This window comes from Tupaia chinensis, unplaced genomic scaffold (assembly GCF_000334495.1).
Source record: "Tupaia chinensis unplaced genomic scaffold, TupChi_1.0 Scaffold000226_1, whole genome shotgun sequence".
NCBI classification, from domain to species: Eukaryota; Metazoa; Chordata; class Mammalia; order Scandentia; family Tupaiidae; genus Tupaia; species Tupaia belangeri.
Genome location: NW_006159701.1, coordinates 850,881 through 869,659, shown reverse-complemented (window position 1 = coordinate 869,659; position 18,779 = coordinate 850,881). Strand labels below are relative to the sequence as shown.

Below are 18,779 nucleotides of genomic sequence, written 5' to 3'. Positions count from 1 at the left end.
AGGCCCCCCACACCCCGTGCCATCCCTCGCCTCTGTCTTGCCCCCCCCCCCCGGCCTAATCTGCCACTGGCTAGCCACCATGCCAGTACACACAGGCTTCTGGGAGGGGGTTTCTCTGGCAGTGTCTTTTAAACACTAGCATCTATACAGAAAAATAAAAGTCGAGGTTTTGATCCTGGGCAATTCCACTAACAAACAAACAAACAACAAAGGTAGACCAGGAAGCTCTTTTGCAAGTAAACACAGAGTAAAATATCAATTCAACTAATGTGGAACTAAAAATAATAACTTGACATACAAATGAGAGGTCCGAAGAGGCCGAGACGCTGTGGTGCAGCAGAAACGCAAGTGTCTCGTGAGACTAGAATCCGGACGGCCGACCATGGGTTCAGAGCCCGAGACCAGCCTGAAAACAGCCAAGTGTGCACACAAGTGCCCAGGACCCTGAGGGGCTGCAGGGCTGGGGAAATGGGATGTGGCACAGTGCGACCCTGTGGAGGCCCTTCTTCTTACCCCCCTTCCATGCACACAAGCACTCTGTATCATAATAAAGAAAGAAAAAGGAAATAAAAAATAAAGAATAGGCGAATGCAGAGAAACGTGCCAGAAGTGGAAACGGCCGGAGCCCACAGCAGTGAGGGGCAGCAAGCGCCAGGCTGATAAAAAGTCACCTGGGAGTGAAACGCTGACTAGGGAGGGCCCAGAAGGACGCTTCAGACCTGACTACCCCACGTCGCTTCCTGTGTTTGATTACAAGCAGTGGGAGCTCCTTCTTTCTTTCTTTTTCTCTCTAGGTTAATACTTCTCATTTAGTCTCGTCTTGATCAAAGTCCAATGATTTTTTTTTTTCCTGTTAGGATTCTCTTCGGCCATCTTCAAACAAGGACCTCAATGGCAAATAAAGGGGTTCTACAGGGAGAAGTCGTGCGTAATGACGGTCGCTAGTACTCCTTAGCTTCCCGGGTCAAATGAGAGATCACCTCAAATTCTGACCCATCCAAAAGCTGGCCCGCCCTGTGACTAGCCAGAAAACAAGGACGAAAAATTACCCAGTATAGGACGAGCAAAGTTTGTTGTTGTGTGTTGTTTTGTTTTTTTTTCCCAAACAATGCTTTAAAAGCAAGGCCGGAAACTGAGCACTTACCCCCGTGCTGACAAGAGACAGCATGATCCTCTCGTTCAAGGCTAGCGTCTCCCCTTGCTTCATCTTGATCCTCTTCTTGTCCAAGCATTTCATTGCATACCTGGAGACGGAAACGTGACTGAACAACCTCAACTGCGACCACGTCTAGACTCATTGGAACGACGACGTCCTACGGGGACCGTTTCCGTAAACGCAGGCGACGTGTTCAGAAAGTGGCATGGCCCCCAGGTGCCGGGAAGGGGTACGCTTCCTTTGTATGTATTATGAGAAAAAAATGATACCTAGGGTATTCCTATCAGTATATGGAGAGACGTCTCAGTTAAATGCAGCGTAGGCGGATATAAATAAATTTGATGAAATACATTTTCTGTGGGTATCGTTGCCACCTCGGACTACAGGTGATGGGGACGGGGGTGCACATGCCCAAATTCAGCAGGTGCAACTGTGAGTCCATCAGGAAGGGGAGTGTCGGACTTTAAAAGAGTAACAACCAGCGAAACGGGAAGAGAGGGCACGTGTTCTAAAGAGCACGTCCTAAAATTCTATTTTATGGATTTGGCTTTAATTTTGATATTTAGGTGACCATATTTTAAATAAAAAGAATCAATAAGATATATATACACGTGTGTGTGTGTGTGTGTGTGTATGTGTGTGTGTGTGTGTGTATTTGGTTTCAGTGAATTAAGAAGAACCAGATGACAATGTAGGACTTTTGAAAATTTGGAATAAAAATATATTAAGAAAGTATAGGGAAGTTATGGCGTATAATCTATAATCACAGGTTTAAGAAAGCAGAATGTGGCCAGCAGGTGGCATGGTGGTCAGAGTGCTGGACTCGGACCGGGGTTCAAATCCCAGACCTGGTGGCTTGCTTTCTCACTTTCTCACTCCCTTTCTCTCTGTCTCTGTCTCTCTTTCTCTCTTTCATGCCTGTATCAAATGTAATAATAAGGCTGTTTAGTGGGTCCCATCTAACGAGAAAGATGGCACTGGCCATGCTGGTGCTGGTGGCTCGCTGTGGCCAGGTGCCCCGGGGGCCGCTGGGAAACTGTTGGGAAGGACTGCAGCGGAGGCTTCAGCAGAGCCGGCTAGGCTTCCCTAGTCCTCGTCCTCCGTGGGGACCAGCATTAGCACTTGAGGGCCCAGCCATATTTACAGAGCCAGCAGGTGCTACCAGTCCGAGTGAGGAGAATGCCAGCCTTTTGGACAGTATCTTTAGGATGGCAGCTCCCACAAGCAGACGCAGCCCTGAAGTTCACCGGTGTGGGAGAAGAAACCCTCAGAAGCTTCTAGAAGTTAAGAACGATATAGACGGGAGTCCCGAATGTGGTCATCTGAAACGGAAACAGGAGGAGGTGCGCAAGGGGACTGAAGGCATCAGACGGCAGCTAGGGAACCAGGAAGGGAGCCCTTTCAAGGCTCCTGCCATGGAGGCCGTGGTGCTGTACACGGGAGAGACGCCGTCTGAGCAAGATCAGGGCAAGAGGACCATGGGACGGGGAAGGAAGCGGCCCGCCTGGCTCACCCAGAACTGACAGCCACAGTGTGAAAAGAGGTAACTTCACATCGAAACGTTTCTGACAAAAAAAAAAAGATTCTTTGCCTTCGTGTTGTTGCTGTGCTTATTTCAAAATCATCAATATAGTTAAAAACCTTCTTTAGAAGTAGTTTTGTGGGGGATCATTGGAAGAATACTTCATGAATAAACTCGGAAAATATTTTTTTAAATGTAATAATAATGATAAATAAAATTAAATAAACAACTCTTTTAAAAAAAAAAGAGAGACTGCTTTTCCAGCGTGACAACAAAAGGTTAAAAGAGATATTTTGAAAGTATTTTTACAATTATTTCAGGGCCGTAAATTCTGTATGTGTGACTATCCATTCCCACTGATGGATTCTTCCATGGAGCTCAATGATCCCTATGGCCTGCTGTATCCGTGTGGGAGGACACAGGAAATCCACCTATTTCTTACTGATCATAATGTATGCTATGAGTTACAGAAAAACTGAGATAAGTGCTCACATTTGATATCTTTACCCACTTTTCCATGAGTTCCTATAACGAATTCAACTGATGAGACATTCTTCTCCTTCATTATCAAACATTAAAAACGCTGTGTTGTGTTCTTCCAGTATTTCACTACTATGACAAAGAATTTTCAAAGTACTTCATGCTACTGCCACTCTCAACCAGGATAGCTTTTAATAAAAACTTTAAATTTCAGACCAGTGCAAACAGTACCCACACGCCTTGGGCCACTGCGTAGGCAGGTGCATTCTCAGGCTCCCATTGAATGCCCTCAAAGCGTTACTGGGATAGGTGTCTGAAGACGTAAATGACAGTTCATAGTATACGAGTTGAACTAAAATTACTAAGGGGAAGGAGACTGATAGAGCCAATGCATGTATAATTGGCAGCCAGGAGACTGGCAAGGGCATAGGCAAGGGTTCTTAGGACCTGACACTTAACCACCTTCTAGCTGTATAAATCTCTACATGTGTCTGCTCTTCATCTATAAAACAGAGGCCATTTAGCACATGCTGGCTGTTTCTGAGAATTCATTGAAATAATATGATACAAAGAGATAAACTGAAATGATTTAATTCTGCAACATCATAAGATAGACTAGACATTCTAAATCCTTCCAACAGCTGCACTGATGAAGCAAAACTAGAAACATTTATTGAAATGTAACAAACAACATGTGCACCACTTAGGATCGCAAAGTTTTCTGTACAAATATATGGGAAGAACCTTCTTGTGGCCAGGGCTCTACCGGGCTCTAAGCACACTCTTATCTTCCAGCACTTGCTATAAGAAAAGCAACATTCCAAGTGCTATGCGGATGTATCATATTTACAATTACATTGTAACTCTCAGCAGGTCGTTACTTTTATGACCCCTGCTTACAGCGGGATGTGGAGGCTCAGCAAGGTCACAAATTTTGTCCAAGAAAGGAAGTTGGAAGCTGAGCTGGACTTAGCTGAGGAGACACTGCAGGATCCTCACTCCTAGTCACTAGGCTACAGTGTCTCACGTCTCAGCACCACACCAGATTTCAAACCTCTGGGAGCCAACCAGTGAGTTCACCCTGTACGAAGCTCTGATGCAGGAGAATGACAAATAGCACAGACGAGTAAATTTCAACTCCCAAATAAATTTTTTTTTAAATCATAATTTTTTTTTTGAAGTGCCAACTATTAGACCCATCTGAAAATGGAAAGGACTACTTGGCAAAGCTGTCGGCACCCAATTACAGGGCGGCCGAACAGAGGCTAAGCGACGGGCAACGGGGGAGGGCAGGCACTGTCTTAGGTGACCCTCATCACTCCTTTTTACACGGACTCAGCTATTTTCTAAACCAAGCTTCACTCTACTTGCTCATGGTTCTAAGCACCTGTCTTTCAATCAAACGTGGAGTTCTGGACCTAGCCAATCATACTTCTACATTTTCTTTCTCCTTTTTAAGAAATCTGTTGGCTTAACCTGTTCCTAATGATCAAAAAATAAATACATACAATAAAATAAATCCCCCATACTTAAGCGCGCCACTGTTTGCCTTCCAGGAGACCCACCCACCTGGTTCTCACCCATTCCCAATTCCATCCCCTTGACTTCCCATAAGGAAGTTGCTGGAATGATCACTGATCATCCTCAATGGGGCTGCCCTCTCTTCAGCCCCCAGATTTCTGATGTGTGGAACGGCCGTCTCCTGAAACGCTATGTCACCTCAAACTGCTCGCATGGAATCGTGCTCGGGTCTTTATTCAGAAGAGAATGTCTGTCTTCTGCAAAGCAAAGAATCCTTTCTGGTTTGGTCGGACTGGGAGGCTGAATGCTGAGGCGCTCCTGGTTGTCAGGCACTGTTTCTCCTTCAGCTCTGGGCACCTGGCTCCTCACCCACTGCCTGAACTATGGTGGGCGCCCAAGACACGGCGGCTGCTGAACTTCCAGCTCCGCGTGCTTCTTTACCAGCCTTAACAAGGCAACGGCCCGTTTCTTTCCGAGGTCAGTTACTTCAGGAGCAAGGTCACACCCTCCACTTTCTAGACAGGGATTTTCTTTTGATGCAAACATAAATCCTCTTAATAGTCCCAGTGACATACGTGAGCATAGGAAGCTTACATCTTTCCGGTGTCTGCTTTCCGGCAACCGTAAACTTCACCAAATCCCCCTCGTCCGATAATCCTATGTACGCTGAAGTCATTCATCGTCAACTGTGAAATCAAAACACAAAATGAAAACAGAACGTTGTCCTGCTACGAAGACTGTATTCATGCACAGCATATACAGAAATTACAACAGCCATTTGGAGGCAGGATCTGCCCCTTCTTTTTTTGGGGGGGGTGGGGAGAGGTTTTCACTATAGGACGCGTGCGCTCGCCAGACAGACAGAGAGAGACATAGAGACAGAAAGCGAGAAATCACCCCCCAGGGAGGATGGTCACACCGCAATCCCTTCTCCTCCGTTCTCCTCTCGGGACCTTGGGCACGCATGCACACGCGCCCGGCGTGAGTTTTAAGCCACCGGGTCCGGGACACAAACCGCGGTCAACTACGTGGGAGTCCAGCAACATAGCCATTATGCTAACTGCTGGTTCCTAAGGATCTGCCCCTTCTGAGACTGATGACTCCTTAACCTGGAGGATGAGACGTGCGAGTCGGAAAGATTTCTGTAACCCTCTTTGGCCTCCACCTCCAAGGTGCACGAGGCAAGTGGGAAGATGCTGGAGGGAGAATCGGGTGCGTGAGGTTGTTTTCCTGCTCTCATAAATCTTAGATTACAAGATGCGCAGACTGAAGACAAGGGAGTGTGGAATTGCTAGTCAAAATAAAAAGCAACCCCCAGCTATCCTAATGCCTAAAGCATGGGAACCATCCAACAATTCCAGGAACCGTGATGGTGGGCAAAATCAGTCCACGTCGGGGCACGTATGTGTGTTCCCAGGAGCGGGCCATGCGATCAGAAAGCCCAGCCAAGGCCAGCCACGTGAGTTCTCTAACTGAGGACCTCAGTGAGTGGAGAGCGCGCGTGCTGGGCATGGGAGCAGGAGGCAATGCTGGACCTGAGTAAAGGACATGGAGAAGCTTCATTCCTAAGCGCTTTGCTTCTGTTAGTAATATCTCAGCGATGCCCCATTTTCTCCATCATTTTACAAGCATTAAATGGTCCAATGGCAGTTAGTGAATCCTGCGTTCATAGGAACGGGCCCTCTGAGAAGAGAAAATGGCTGCTCGGTGAAGCCTCCCCACAAACCCAGGGTGCAGTTCCTGAAGGGTTCCTCCCAAACAACCCTGAAGACATCACGCATGCATCAGGTAAGCCTGAATTTGGCCCACAGATATTGTGCGTGATGCTCGGGGCCCCCGAGGACAGGAGGCCAGCCATGGGGCAGAAGCATTCCAAACACCCAGAGCTGAGGGGAGAGGTTATGTTAAGTGTGGGCACTGCTCTAGCTTCTCAACTCAATCCTGCCAGGAAATACGGCGGGAAAGGATGGTCTAAAAAAATTAGTTGATTGTTCTGGCCAGTGGCAAGTCCAAATGAAGGCCAGATATGAAGGAGAAGGCAGGAGAGCATCAAAGTATCATTTAACGGAAGTGAAGATGATGCCCTGCAATCACTGATGCTGAACCCCAAAAGATGAGACGGAATAGAAAGTGGCCTATATCCGAAGCTTGCTTTTCTCATTCTCAAAATCATTTAAAGAGTAGATGAAACTTTGGGGCCAGCAGGTGGCGTGGTGGTTAGGGGCACTGGACTCCCACATTGCTGACCATGGTTCAAGTCCCGGACCTGGTGGCTTGCTTTCTCACTTTCTCTCTCTCTTGCTCTGTCCCTCTCTGGTCAAAATGAAATAAAATAAATGAGTAAATAAAGTTAAATAAAATAATTTTTTAAAAAAAAGAGTAGATGAAACTTTGACCTGATAAAAAGATGCCATCATTGGGGCCAGCAGGTGGCATCGTGATTAAGGTGCTGGACTCTCAGGTGGCCATGTCTAATCCCAGACCCGGCGGATTGAAACTCACGCCTGGTGCATGTGCATGCGTGCCCAAAATCCCAAGAGAACGGAGGAGAAGGGACTGTGGTGTGACCTCCCCTCGGGGGGCGGGGGGGGGTGATTTCTTGTTTTCTGTCTCTCTCTCTCTCTATCTCACTGGTGAATGTGTGTGCCCTATAGCAAAAATCTCTCTCTCAAAAAAAAAAAAAAGATGCCATCATTTTTATTATTATGTCCAATTTGTTCTATTACATTTAGTGATAAGAAATGAACTTTACGAGAATAGCAAAGGATAAGGACATATGGGAATGACATTAAGGAGAAGGTTTGTATTTTTACTACTATTTTTGTTAAAGGATCTACTGTTCCTTAAAATGTCCCTCCTTACATAAATAAACACATTCTTCTATGAGTATGGAAAAAGAGAGAATGAAAACTCCAGTTGTTTATCATCAACACAGGAAGATGCATTTTAAATCCATAAATCTTTAAGAAGGACATCTGTTTAGGCAGAGTATCCTCTGGGAGTATGCTCCAGAAAAAAAAAAAAAAAAAAAGTATTTTCTCACTAGGGTAAGCCAGAGGAAGTTTGTATTTAAGAAAAGAAAAAAAGAACAAGATGATACTTACGTGAATATTTAATTCTACATTTTTCCACTGACAAAATCTGGTGAACTTGTCACTAAAAAGAAAAATAATAAAATAAAATAAAAATCACTGACATTAAATACCAAATTAACTGGATTTATAGAACAATATAATAAACTAAGCTAGAATTGCACGATTTTGTGTTGCTTCTTAAATAGAGTTAGTTAAGTTCCCTTGCACATTTTTCTTTCACAAAGCACTTACCAGTACTCATGGTTAATTCAAATTATTTGATGACTCAAATGAAGGATTTCATGGTTCTCCTTTAATTGCCTCATGCTATGCTGACATTTCCCTCTCGATCAGCACCGTCCAATCCGGAGAGAACATGAGCTGTACCCGTAATTTAATTTTAATAACCTACTTTATGTAACGCAATGTATCAAAAATTATTTCAATGCATAGGCAATATGAAATTATTATTAAAATATTCCATATTCTTGTTTTTTATTGGGTATTTGAAACTGGTGTGCATTTTGCACTTTCAGCAATTTAAACTAGTCACGTTCTTTTGTTTTGTTTTGTTTTGTTTTTCATTGCTAGAGGGTACGTGCACTTGCCAGACAGAGACAGAGCAGAGGGGGAGAAAGCGCCTCCCGATGAGGCGTGCTCACACTATACATAACCCTCCTCCACGTCTCCGTCCTGGCAGGATTTGGAGCAACCTGCACATGCGCCCAGCATGGTTTTCAAGCAGTCGAGGCCAAGATTCAAACTGAGGTCAGCTGGCCATGAGGGATCCCGCTTCCTTAACTGCCAGGCTATGGGGGCAGCCCTAGACTAATCCCATTTGAAGTGCTCGGCAGCTATATATGGCTGGTAGCTACCATATTGGACAGTACAATGCAAAAAAAAAAATTAATGTTTGCAAGTAATTATAAAAGTAGCTAACGCTTAAATGGTGCTGATTATGCGCCAGGCCCTGCTCATTTACTCCTCCCCACTGCTCCACCGGCAGGCACTATCACGACACCCATCTTGAAGCTAAAAAGACTGAGGCATCGAAACGTGAGGCGGCATGGCCACAGTTAAACAATGCGAGAGTGGGTGAAGCAGGGTTTAAACCCAGGCCCAAAGTCTCTACAGCATCCTCCTAATCACAACTTAGAAATGCCTCTTGGGACCAGGAGATGGCATAATGGTTACGTTGCTGGACTTGCACGCTGACGACTATGGTTCAAGTCCCGGACCCAGTGGTTTAAAACTCACACCAGGCGCAAGTGTGTGCATGCCCAAGATCCTGAAAGAAAAATGGAGGAGAAGGGACTGCGGCATGGCCATCCCCCCGGGGGGTGATTTCTCACCTCTGTCTCTCTCTGTCTCTCTGATGAGCACACGCACCATATAGCAAAAACCTCTCTCAAAGAACTGCCTCCCAAAGATACAAAACAGTGTAGGAGAGAAGCCTTCAGACAGGAATGATGAGGCACAAGGAGTGATACACTCCCACCAGCTACACAATTGCTGGGTAGGTATTTTCTTCATTTACCAAGAAAATCTCCATCTCGTATATTTTAATAAAGACATTATTTTAATGACCTTTTTTTCTTTATTTAAGAGCAACTTGTCTGCAAGGTGTCTGACTTCGGGTCCAGCCACAGTGGTAGGGCAGCAGCGGGCCTCTGTATAAAGCTGGAGCCACACGGGGGCCCAGGCCCAGATCCCACTACCCCTAGTGCAGGGTACACTGCTACACGCCTGTGGTCCTGGCTGGCTGGGGGCTAGGGGAGGATTGCAGCACGGAGAGGCCCTTCAGTGACTGGTGCCCCTCTCTCCTCCCTTCCCTCCCTTCCTCGTATGAAATGGAAAACTTAAAGATAAATACACACTCACACACACACACACACACACACACACATATATATATATGTATTTTTTTCTGAATTTTTTTTTTTTTAATTTTTTGAGAGGTTTTTACTATAGGGCGCATGCACTCGCCAGAGAGACAGACAGAAAGCGAGAAATCTCCCCCCAGGAGGGATGGCCACACCGCAATCCCTTCTCCTCCTTTCTCCTCTCGGGATCTTGGGTACACACGCACATGCACCCAGTGTGAGTTTAAGCCACCGGGTCCGGGACTTGAACCACGGTCGGTTATATGGGAATTTAGCGACATAGTTATTATGCCAAATGCTGTTCCCTATATTTTCTTTTTCAGAGTTTTTGCTATAGGGCATGTGCGCTCACTGGAGAGACAAAGAGAAAGACAGAAAATGCTAAATCACCCCCAAAGGGAGATGGCCATGCTGGAATCCTTTCTTCTCCATTCTCTCAGGATTTTCGGGATACACACACATGCACCTGGTGTGGGTTTCAAGCCTCCGGGTCCGAGACTTGAACTGCTGTCAACCATATGGGAGTCCAGCACCATAACACTATGCCATCTGCTGATGTGTACACACACACACAACATATATACATACATGTTATATGTATGTATGTGTGTATAGATACTTTTTTTAAAAGAAATGCATTCTCAATTAAGTAAGTCTTAAAAGCAGAGAATACACTTGGTGATGGTGGGGTCTCATATAGCCCCTTACACGTATCCTGACATATGAACAGGATTCAGGATTCTATTTTTATTTTTTCAGAGATTTTTTACTATAGAGCATATGCGCTCACCAGAGAGACAGAAAGTGAGAAATCACCCCCTAGGAGGGATGGCTATGCTGCAATCTCTTCTCCTGCATTCTCTTCTCGGGATTTTGGGCACACACTCACATGAGCCCAGCATGAGTTATAAGCTGCCAGGTCCAGGACTCGAACCACGGTCAGCTATGTGAGAGTCCAGCGATGTAACCATTATGCCATCTGTTGGCCCTGGATTCAGGGTTCGGAAGTAAGGAAGGGAGGAAGTTCTTATGAAGTACTACAAGTTAGAGGTATTAGGAGCATTAGAATGGGATGCTTTAAGACACCCGAAAATCCCAATTCCCTGGGGATCCCTTAATAGACCTTTTGAAAATAAGGATCTTTTACAAACATTTCTGAGACTAATAATATGAAGAACAGTCCTTTGTCATTACATAGCAACTTTATTCAATGACTCTAAAGTGACTTTTCAAGTGTTTTGCTGGTCCTCCTAACATCTCTAAGAGGTTGGCAAATTAAAATTATATTTTGAGACTTTCTGAGAGTGACTTCAAACAGTTCTGTAAAGTGTGGTGCATGAAAAAGGCAAAACCACGTTTAGGAGTAGTTTGCATTTTTCGATCCGAGACAGGCCTTCAAGATTCTCTTGGTTTGCTGTCCTCTCTCCTACTTGCCTTCCTCACAGATTTCGGGGTTCAGAACTGAGTCAGGGATGGTGATCTGATGCATTTACAGCTAGTTGAGGGGGTTAACAAGTAGGAAGAGAGACAAGACGGGGGCACTAACACATGCTTCCTTCTCAAATAGGCATTTGCTGCAATAAACTCCTCTTTCGGAAGTGCAGATGGCCCCAGGCAGAGGCTCAGTCTGATCCCCCCCGCAGGAGTGACTTGAGCACTATTCCTAATCAATGCCTGCTCCACGAAGGAGGCACTTCAGAGAAGAGGAACTACGGCAGAGGAAAAAGCCCTGTCAATTGCAGAGCTTCTGGGAGCCAGAACTTTTGCAGATGATTTAAAGAAATCTCAGAGAAGAGGTCAGAGGTTAAAGACACAGGAATGACTGGGCTGCACTCAGAAGGGACAGAAGTGTGTTTAACGCTGATCCCCAACTCGGTCTTTGGACTACTGAGCAACTGAAGTTCACTGCCTGACCTAGGCTTGCATGGCTCAATTAGAAGAAGAAAAGCCCCTTGGGGCCAGCAGGTGATGTAGTGGTTAAGGTGCTGGATTCCTACATGGCCGACCATGGTTCAAGTTCTGTGGTTCAAGTCCTGGACCCAGGGGCTTGAAACTCATGCCAGGTGCATGTGCATGTATGTGTGTGCCCCAAATTCTAGGAGGATGGAGAAGAGGTTGCAGCATGGCCATCCCCCCTGGGGGTGATTTCTTGCTTTCTGTCTCTGTCTCTCTCACGAGCTCACGGGCCCTATATCAAAAATCTCTCAAAAAAAATAAAAAAGGAGAAGGAAAGCCCCACCTGGAACTTAACCCCAGCTCCTTGCCCAGGGCTTCAGGAGATAGCGAAGAGACATGTCCCCACACTGCAGAGGACCTCCTCCGTACTATCAGTCTGCCTTGTGGCCACCAAGAAACCCCCGACCAGAAAGGCCCTTGGTGTGCTCACTCATGACGACGTCAAGGCCTGCATGACTGTAGCTATGGAGCACCTGCCCTTTTCAAAATCAAAACGCCAAACTCATGACCTGACAGTTCGTTTTGTAATTTGATAATGCATTCATATAAAACAAACTAAGAAGGTATAAAAATGAACACATTACTTTAAAAATTATTCCACATATATAAAATAGTAAATGACGCAGAAAATCCAGTGCTGCACGCTGGCCTAAAGTGCAAACAGCTTCACAAGCTGACTTCGGGGGAAGGACTGTGAGCGTCAGCCTGGTAGTGAGCACACGGTCACACAGCAGAATTACAAAATATATGGGGAAAAAACTTCTTCCCCATCTCTCTCCCCTTTCTTCCAAGGATCACATAAAAGCTGGGTTTCCTAAGCGTTGGGAAACGTCAGCTTTTAGAACCAAGGGCAATGGGCATGGCCCAGGACTCAGCTGAAACCAGAACTGAACCAATAACCCATCCCCTCAGTTTAATTCTGTTGCTTTTTGGTGACGTTTCTATGACTAATCAGAAAAGTGTAATCATTTGCATGAACAAGAGTTTCCTAAAGTATTGACTCTACTCCAGCATAAGATCCTCTCTGGACTCTAACAGAGACACAGTACAGCTTCCCTGTAACTGCTTTGGTCCTGTGACGACGCGGAGGAGAAACTGCAGTGAAGCAGCATTCGCGCTTCAGCTGCAATTACCACGCAGCTGTGTGCAGCTCTAGCGATGAGGCGCAATCGCTGTGCCAGCTGTCTAGAAATCGCGGAGTACATGTCAGTGTGAACGCAGGTTCAGTTTTAGAAAGTCCAACTGAGGCCAGCAGGTGGCATGGAAGTTAAGGTGCTGGATCCTACGTGGCTGACCGTGTATGGTTTGAGTCCCGGACTTGGCAACTTGAAAATCACACTGGCATCTGTGCGTGCATGCCCTAAATCCCGAGAGGAGACTGGAGGAGAGGTAGGATTGTGGTGTGGGCATCCCCCTGAGGGATGCTCTCTCACTTTATATATATCTCTCTCTCTGTCTATATCTGGTAAGGTCACACACAAAAGCCTAACACAAAGCCTGGCACATAGTCCATGGTCCAAAAGTACTTGTTGAACGAATACGCAGTGGTGCATGTCACAGGCATGGTCAACGTGCCGAAGGGTTAACAGATAGGTATCTGGAAGGCATACGAGCTGAACATCTGTATGGGTGTCACTGAAAATTTTCAGAATAGATGACAAACATACTACATCATTTGAGTGACCCAAAGCACATACAAGGGAACTTCAAACAGTTCATTAGAAAATGGAATTAAAGTTTGAGCTTCTTGTGAGGCAAAAAAAAAAAAAAAAATCTGACATCCATGAAAATTGCTTTCATAATATGCATTTTCCATACACTTTTTTGAAGACCCCTTGTATTTAGTAAGTATATTAGTGAGGAATACAATCACAAACAGACACGGACCTCTGCCCTTAAATTTCATTCCTACAGAGTCAAGGGCAAGCCTGTCCCACTCTGGGAGACATGATTTCAAACTCCCAACAAATGAATCAAATAAATTCTTGTTGTCCTTGCATTAGCAGAGGTCTCTCAATAAGGTACCTTTAAAATGAAGGTCCCCTAGTCTATTTCAATTTTAGACCATCTTAAAGCAAAGTGACAACCAAAGCGATACTGAGATAAACAAAACGAAGTTATCCCGTAAAGTGCTGAGGAAACAGTCTAACACAAAGCCTGGCACATGGAACGTGCTCAGTAAATACTTGTTGCGTGAACAACTTAACACACATTTCAAGGACAGCTCTTACTGGGAAAATGAGGGACACCTCAACCACACAAGATTATATACATATGTACATATATATATGTGCATAAAGTTTCCTACCTTTCCATAAACTTTTGGAAAACATCGCCTTGAAGACTTTCACAGATTTCTTCTATGTATGGCTGGAAAGGATGGAAAAGAAATTCCACATTGCATAAACAGGAAGGGATGAAAGTAAGAACACCGACCAGGGAGACGCGGACTAGGTGGGCCTCCCACTTAGGCACCCTCATGGCATCTTGTCCCTGTCCTTCCTTATCCTTGTCCTTGAACTTGCCTGTTGCCACGCTTGTCCCATCTTCACTACTGGAGTTACCACCATGATTATTGACTTAGCAGTTACCTACAATTCTAAATTCATGAAGATGGGGACAAGTCTACCCTATTTGTCACTGCATCCCCACTGTCTCCTGGCAAGTCACAAACACTTTATTTTATTATTTTTTTAATTTTCCAGAGGGTGTGTGTGCTTGCCAGAGAGAGAGAGAGAAAGAGAGGGAGACGGAGCAAGCATCCCCCAATGGGGCGTGGTCACACCACAACCCTTTTCCTCCAACTCTCCATCCTGTCGGGATTTTGGACAAGCTCATACACACACTTGATGTGTTTTTCAAGCCACCAGCTCCAGGGCTCGAACACTGCAGTCAACCATGTGCAATTCAGCTCCCTTCGCCACTAGGCCATGGAGCTGACCCATCACAGACAGATACTTTTTAAATGACCAGGGCGAGCTCCACGGGTGTGTGATTTACAAAACTTGGTGCTTGGTTTAATGCTCCGCAGTCACCATCTTGAAATTCTTAATGATTTCTGAATAAGAGGTCTTACGTTTCTGTTTTTGCACCAGGCCCTGTAAGTTATGTAGTAGGCATTGTAAAGCACTGAAAGTGTTTGCAATTGGCATTAATCATGAGTTTTAAGACTTAAAGCTAATAGATTTACAGAGTTAATTTTTAAGTGGTTTTTGCCATAGGGTGTGTGTGCTCGCCAGAGAGAGAGACAGAGACAGTGAGAGGGAAAATATGAAATCATCCCAAGAGGGGTGACACTACAATCCTTTCTCCTCCATTCTCCTCCTGGGATCTTAGGCGTACACACACACACGGCTGGTATGTTGGTATGTTTTTTAAGCCACCGGTCCAGAACTCAAACCGCAGTTGGCCATGTAAGAGTCCAGTGATGTAACCACTACGCCACCTGCTGGCCCCCAGAGTTCATTTCGTTAATTAACTATTTATTGTTTTTCTACCTGTTAGAGTCGTAGAGCTAAAAGTAACCAGGGGGGAGATTAACCCCACTCTGCATCCTGCATGTAAGGAGCCCACAGGACCACAGTCAGGTGCATTCACAAGGTCACTGAGCAAGGTCATGGCTATCCTAGGGTTAAGGTAAGGGCCCAGCACGCTCCCCTGCTGGAGAACAACTCCAGCTTCATGTTGCCCTACATACTACCAATGAACACCATCAACTTCCCTTTTCCACGAGCTTGATGTCAGTAACAGGCAAAGCGCCAACATTCCACAGTTCCGCCTTGAGTCAATTAGGTAGTTTTAGATAATATCTCAATACCCTAAACTCATCGAATGACACAAATGTAACATTTTCTGAGGCTCGCTCTGACAGGTTACGAAAGAGAACGACTAGCTGGTGGACAGGCCAGACCAAGTGACGCATGTAGGTTGTCTGCAGAAGCCACAGGAACCAAACAGGCTGGGAGGTGAGCACTGCTCCTGCAGAAGCCTCACTTCCTGCCACAAAAGATCAGCCTGGGGAGAGGACACGAGACGAAGCTAACAACTGCCACCTTGCAGGGCTGTCACTGCCCTGGGGTGGGCCCTGGGACTGGTCACTAAAACCACAAAAACCCAGGTTCCTCCTTGGGAAAAGAGGAAGCTGAACTATCCCTGTGAAGTTCTTTTCAGCTCTGAAATCCTGATTCCATGACCACAGACGATATCTATCTTGGTTAAGTCCTCTATGACAGGGGTCCCAGGCTACAGACTGGTGCCAGTCCAAGGGCCACGCAGCAGAGGGTGGGTGGCAGGCTGGTAAGCAACACTTCGTGTGTGTTTGCAGCTGCTCCCTATCACTCCCACTGCCTCTCGGGCCCTGCCCTTGTCAGATCAGCAGCTGGACTGGATTCTCATGGGAGCGGGAACCGAGCTGCTGTGCAAAGTGGCCGTGGTGGAAACCGCGTGGTGCATGGTGAATGTGGTGCGCTTGGGTCAGCCTGGGGCCAATTCCTCCTCCCCGATCAACGGACGGATTGTCTTAAACAAACCCAGTCCCTGGTGCTGGGAAGGCTGGGGACCCCTGCTCTACAAGCATCGGGAGGTTCACAAGACTCCAAAAGACCAAGCAGATCAAGCGTTCAAAGATCTATGAACGGGCTACACGGGTCTATCACGGGTTTTCTACTTGTAAAAACTGTTGAGTCAATCGTTTCATTTCATATTTTATCAAAAAAATCCATACTTTCTGGTAATAAAGACAAAAGCCAGGGGCCAGGTGGTGGTGCAGTGGTAACACAACCGGACTCACATAGGAAAGGTCCTGGGTTCACGTCCCGGGACCTCCCTGACTACACCGAGCACACGTACATGCGCCTGTAATGGACCTGCTGCCCCCGAGGGCGAGTCTCAGCATGCTGATGCTGCAGGGGGTGCCAGGATGCCTGTCCCTTTGCCTCTCTGCCCCTTTTCCTTTCTCTGTGTGTGTGTGTGTGTGTGTGTGTGTGTGTGTGTATCTCTCTCATGGAAGAAATAAACTAATAATTTAAAAAAGACAAAAGTTACTAGGAATTCTTAAGACTACTTTTAACATATCGCATTGCCACTGTTCAACAGGAGGGACCACAGGCCATGCTGGGTGAGCAATGAAAGGGCCCGCATTCAATAGTGACTGGGACGGCGTGAGCACCTGAGCAAACCACGACCTCCTCCAGAGAGAAGGCATGACGATAAACGTTCTTGGCAGGAGAAGAAACCACTAAACCTTAAAAGCAGCACCCAGACAGGCCTACAAATTATTCATTTTGTTTTCCATGTGTTGTCATTTATTTTTTCTTATTTTATTTTTTTCTCTCTTTTGTTTAAGAGTTTTTTTCCTTAGGGTGTGCATGTGTTTGTCAGAGAGAGACAGAGACAGTGAGAGGGAAAGTGAGAAATCACCCCCCAGGGCAGATGGCCACACCACAATCCTTTCTCCTCCGTTCTCCTGGGATCTTGGACACACACTCACACATGCCCAGTGTGAGTCTCAATCCACCAGGTCTAGGACTAGAACTGTGGTCAGCCATATGGGAGTCCACTAACATAACGACTATGCCATCAGCTGGTCCCAACATGGTATTATATAAATCCATGTGACTGTACTGGGTACAATACGGAGAAGTCAAGGTAAAACACCATCCTCAGTTGTGACTCAAAGGTCATCCAGATATTTAGCCTTAATGTTAAAGAATGCTTGCTCGTATAATTATTTTTTTGAAAGAGTTAGGTGTTTAATTTTATTTATAATTTAATTCGACCACTCACTCAATCCCTGTGAGTGTCACGCCGTGGGACTGCAAATAACCCTGGCACAGTCCCTGCTCCGCACAGGGACCAGAAGGCCAATGATGTCTCATCTTGATTTACATAGAACATATTGTTACTAGAAAGCTCAGTGGCCTTTTTCTGGAAAGTCTTTGCAAAGCTTGTTGGTGGAAGAGCGCATTTCAATGAGAAGCTGAGCGATGCCAAGTCTCAGTGCTTCCAGACAAACCTCCACAGAAGAACACAGCCGTACAGTCAGTCCCTCCGTCCGTGTGCAAAAAAAGGATGTCACGAAGACCTGCTGTTAAGCAGATTAGACATGTTTGTTCTGAATTAGTTTCATCTTACCTGAAAAAGAGTAGATGTCACTTGTTTTTTGGAGAGATGACTTTGTACATGTTCTACAGCTTCCATTGAGAATGGCTTTGGAAAATAAAGATAAATACTTTTTAATAATAACAAAATGGAATGAAACTCTGTATGGCATACAATATTACAAGAGATAGTTTAACACAGTAATAACTAAACAGTAGCCAACAATAATTGTATGACCAAGGGCCGGCAGGTGGAGTGGCGATTAAGGTGCTAGACTCACACATGACCAACCATGGTTTGAGTCCCAGACCTGGTGGTTTGCTTTCTGACTTCCCTTCTTCCTCTCTGTCTCTCTCTGGTCAAATTAAATTATAAATAAAATTAAACAAATAATTCTTTAAAAACAATAATGTCGCTGGACTCCCATGTAGTTGACTGCAGTTTGAATCCCGGACCTGGTGGCTTAAACTCACACTGGGCATGTATGCATGCATGCCCAAGATTTAGAGAGGAGAATGGAGAAGGGATTGTGGTGTGGACATCCCCCCTGGGGGGATGATTTCTTGTTTTCTGTCTCTCTGCCTCTCTCTGTCTTTCTGGCGAGCGCACACACCCTACGGCAAAGACCTCTCAAAAAAAAAAAAAAAAAATCTGTTGACTATTTGTAGTCAATCCACTGAACATTCAGAGTTATTAAACGTGTCCAGAAAGACAGTGGTGGGCATAGAAGAACCTAATTGACTTGGTTAATCCTGTAAGAGTTCCAAATTACTGTAATAACAATATAGAATTGTATTAGCACCTGATTAAATATACCTACCCCTCAATTACCTGGTAATGGGGTTCTAAAACTGTAAAATAAGAGGAAATGGGGCTGGTCTCTTAGTGCAGTGGTTAAGCACCACACAGAGGATGCCAGATCCCACATGGCCACCCAGAGTTCCAATCCCACTCACCGCAGCTCGGAAAACCACCTGGGTGTGTGCACACGTATGTGCCAAGATCGTGATGGGATGGAGAATGGGGGGGGGGCAAGGATTGCAGCATGACCAGGCCTCTTTAGGGATTGCTTTCTCTCTCTCTCTCTC

The 18,779-nt window shown here is 45.6% G+C and overlaps 1 protein-coding gene and 1 pseudogene across 1 annotated transcript in view; one reads left to right on the top strand and one right to left on the bottom strand.

The window, feature by feature from the left end:
* Window positions 1-18,779, bottom strand: part of GRK3 (G protein-coupled receptor kinase 3) — a 172,234-nt gene that overhangs the window by 75,814 nt on the left and 77,641 nt on the right. Inside the window, exons 5-9 of the mRNA XM_027771575.1 lie at window positions 17,725-17,799; window positions 13,901-13,962; window positions 7,784-7,835; window positions 5,274-5,365; window positions 1,145-1,244 (exon numbers count right to left, since the gene is read on the bottom strand). Coding sequence (XP_027627376.1) covers window positions 1,145-1,244; window positions 5,274-5,365; window positions 7,784-7,835; window positions 13,901-13,962; window positions 17,725-17,799 — 381 coding nt within the window. The remainder of the gene's footprint in view (window positions 1-1,144; window positions 1,245-5,273; window positions 5,366-7,783; window positions 7,836-13,900; window positions 13,963-17,724; window positions 17,800-18,779) is intronic.
* LOC102476018 (39S ribosomal protein L32, mitochondrial pseudogene) lies at window positions 2,058-2,891 on the top strand (annotated as a pseudogene).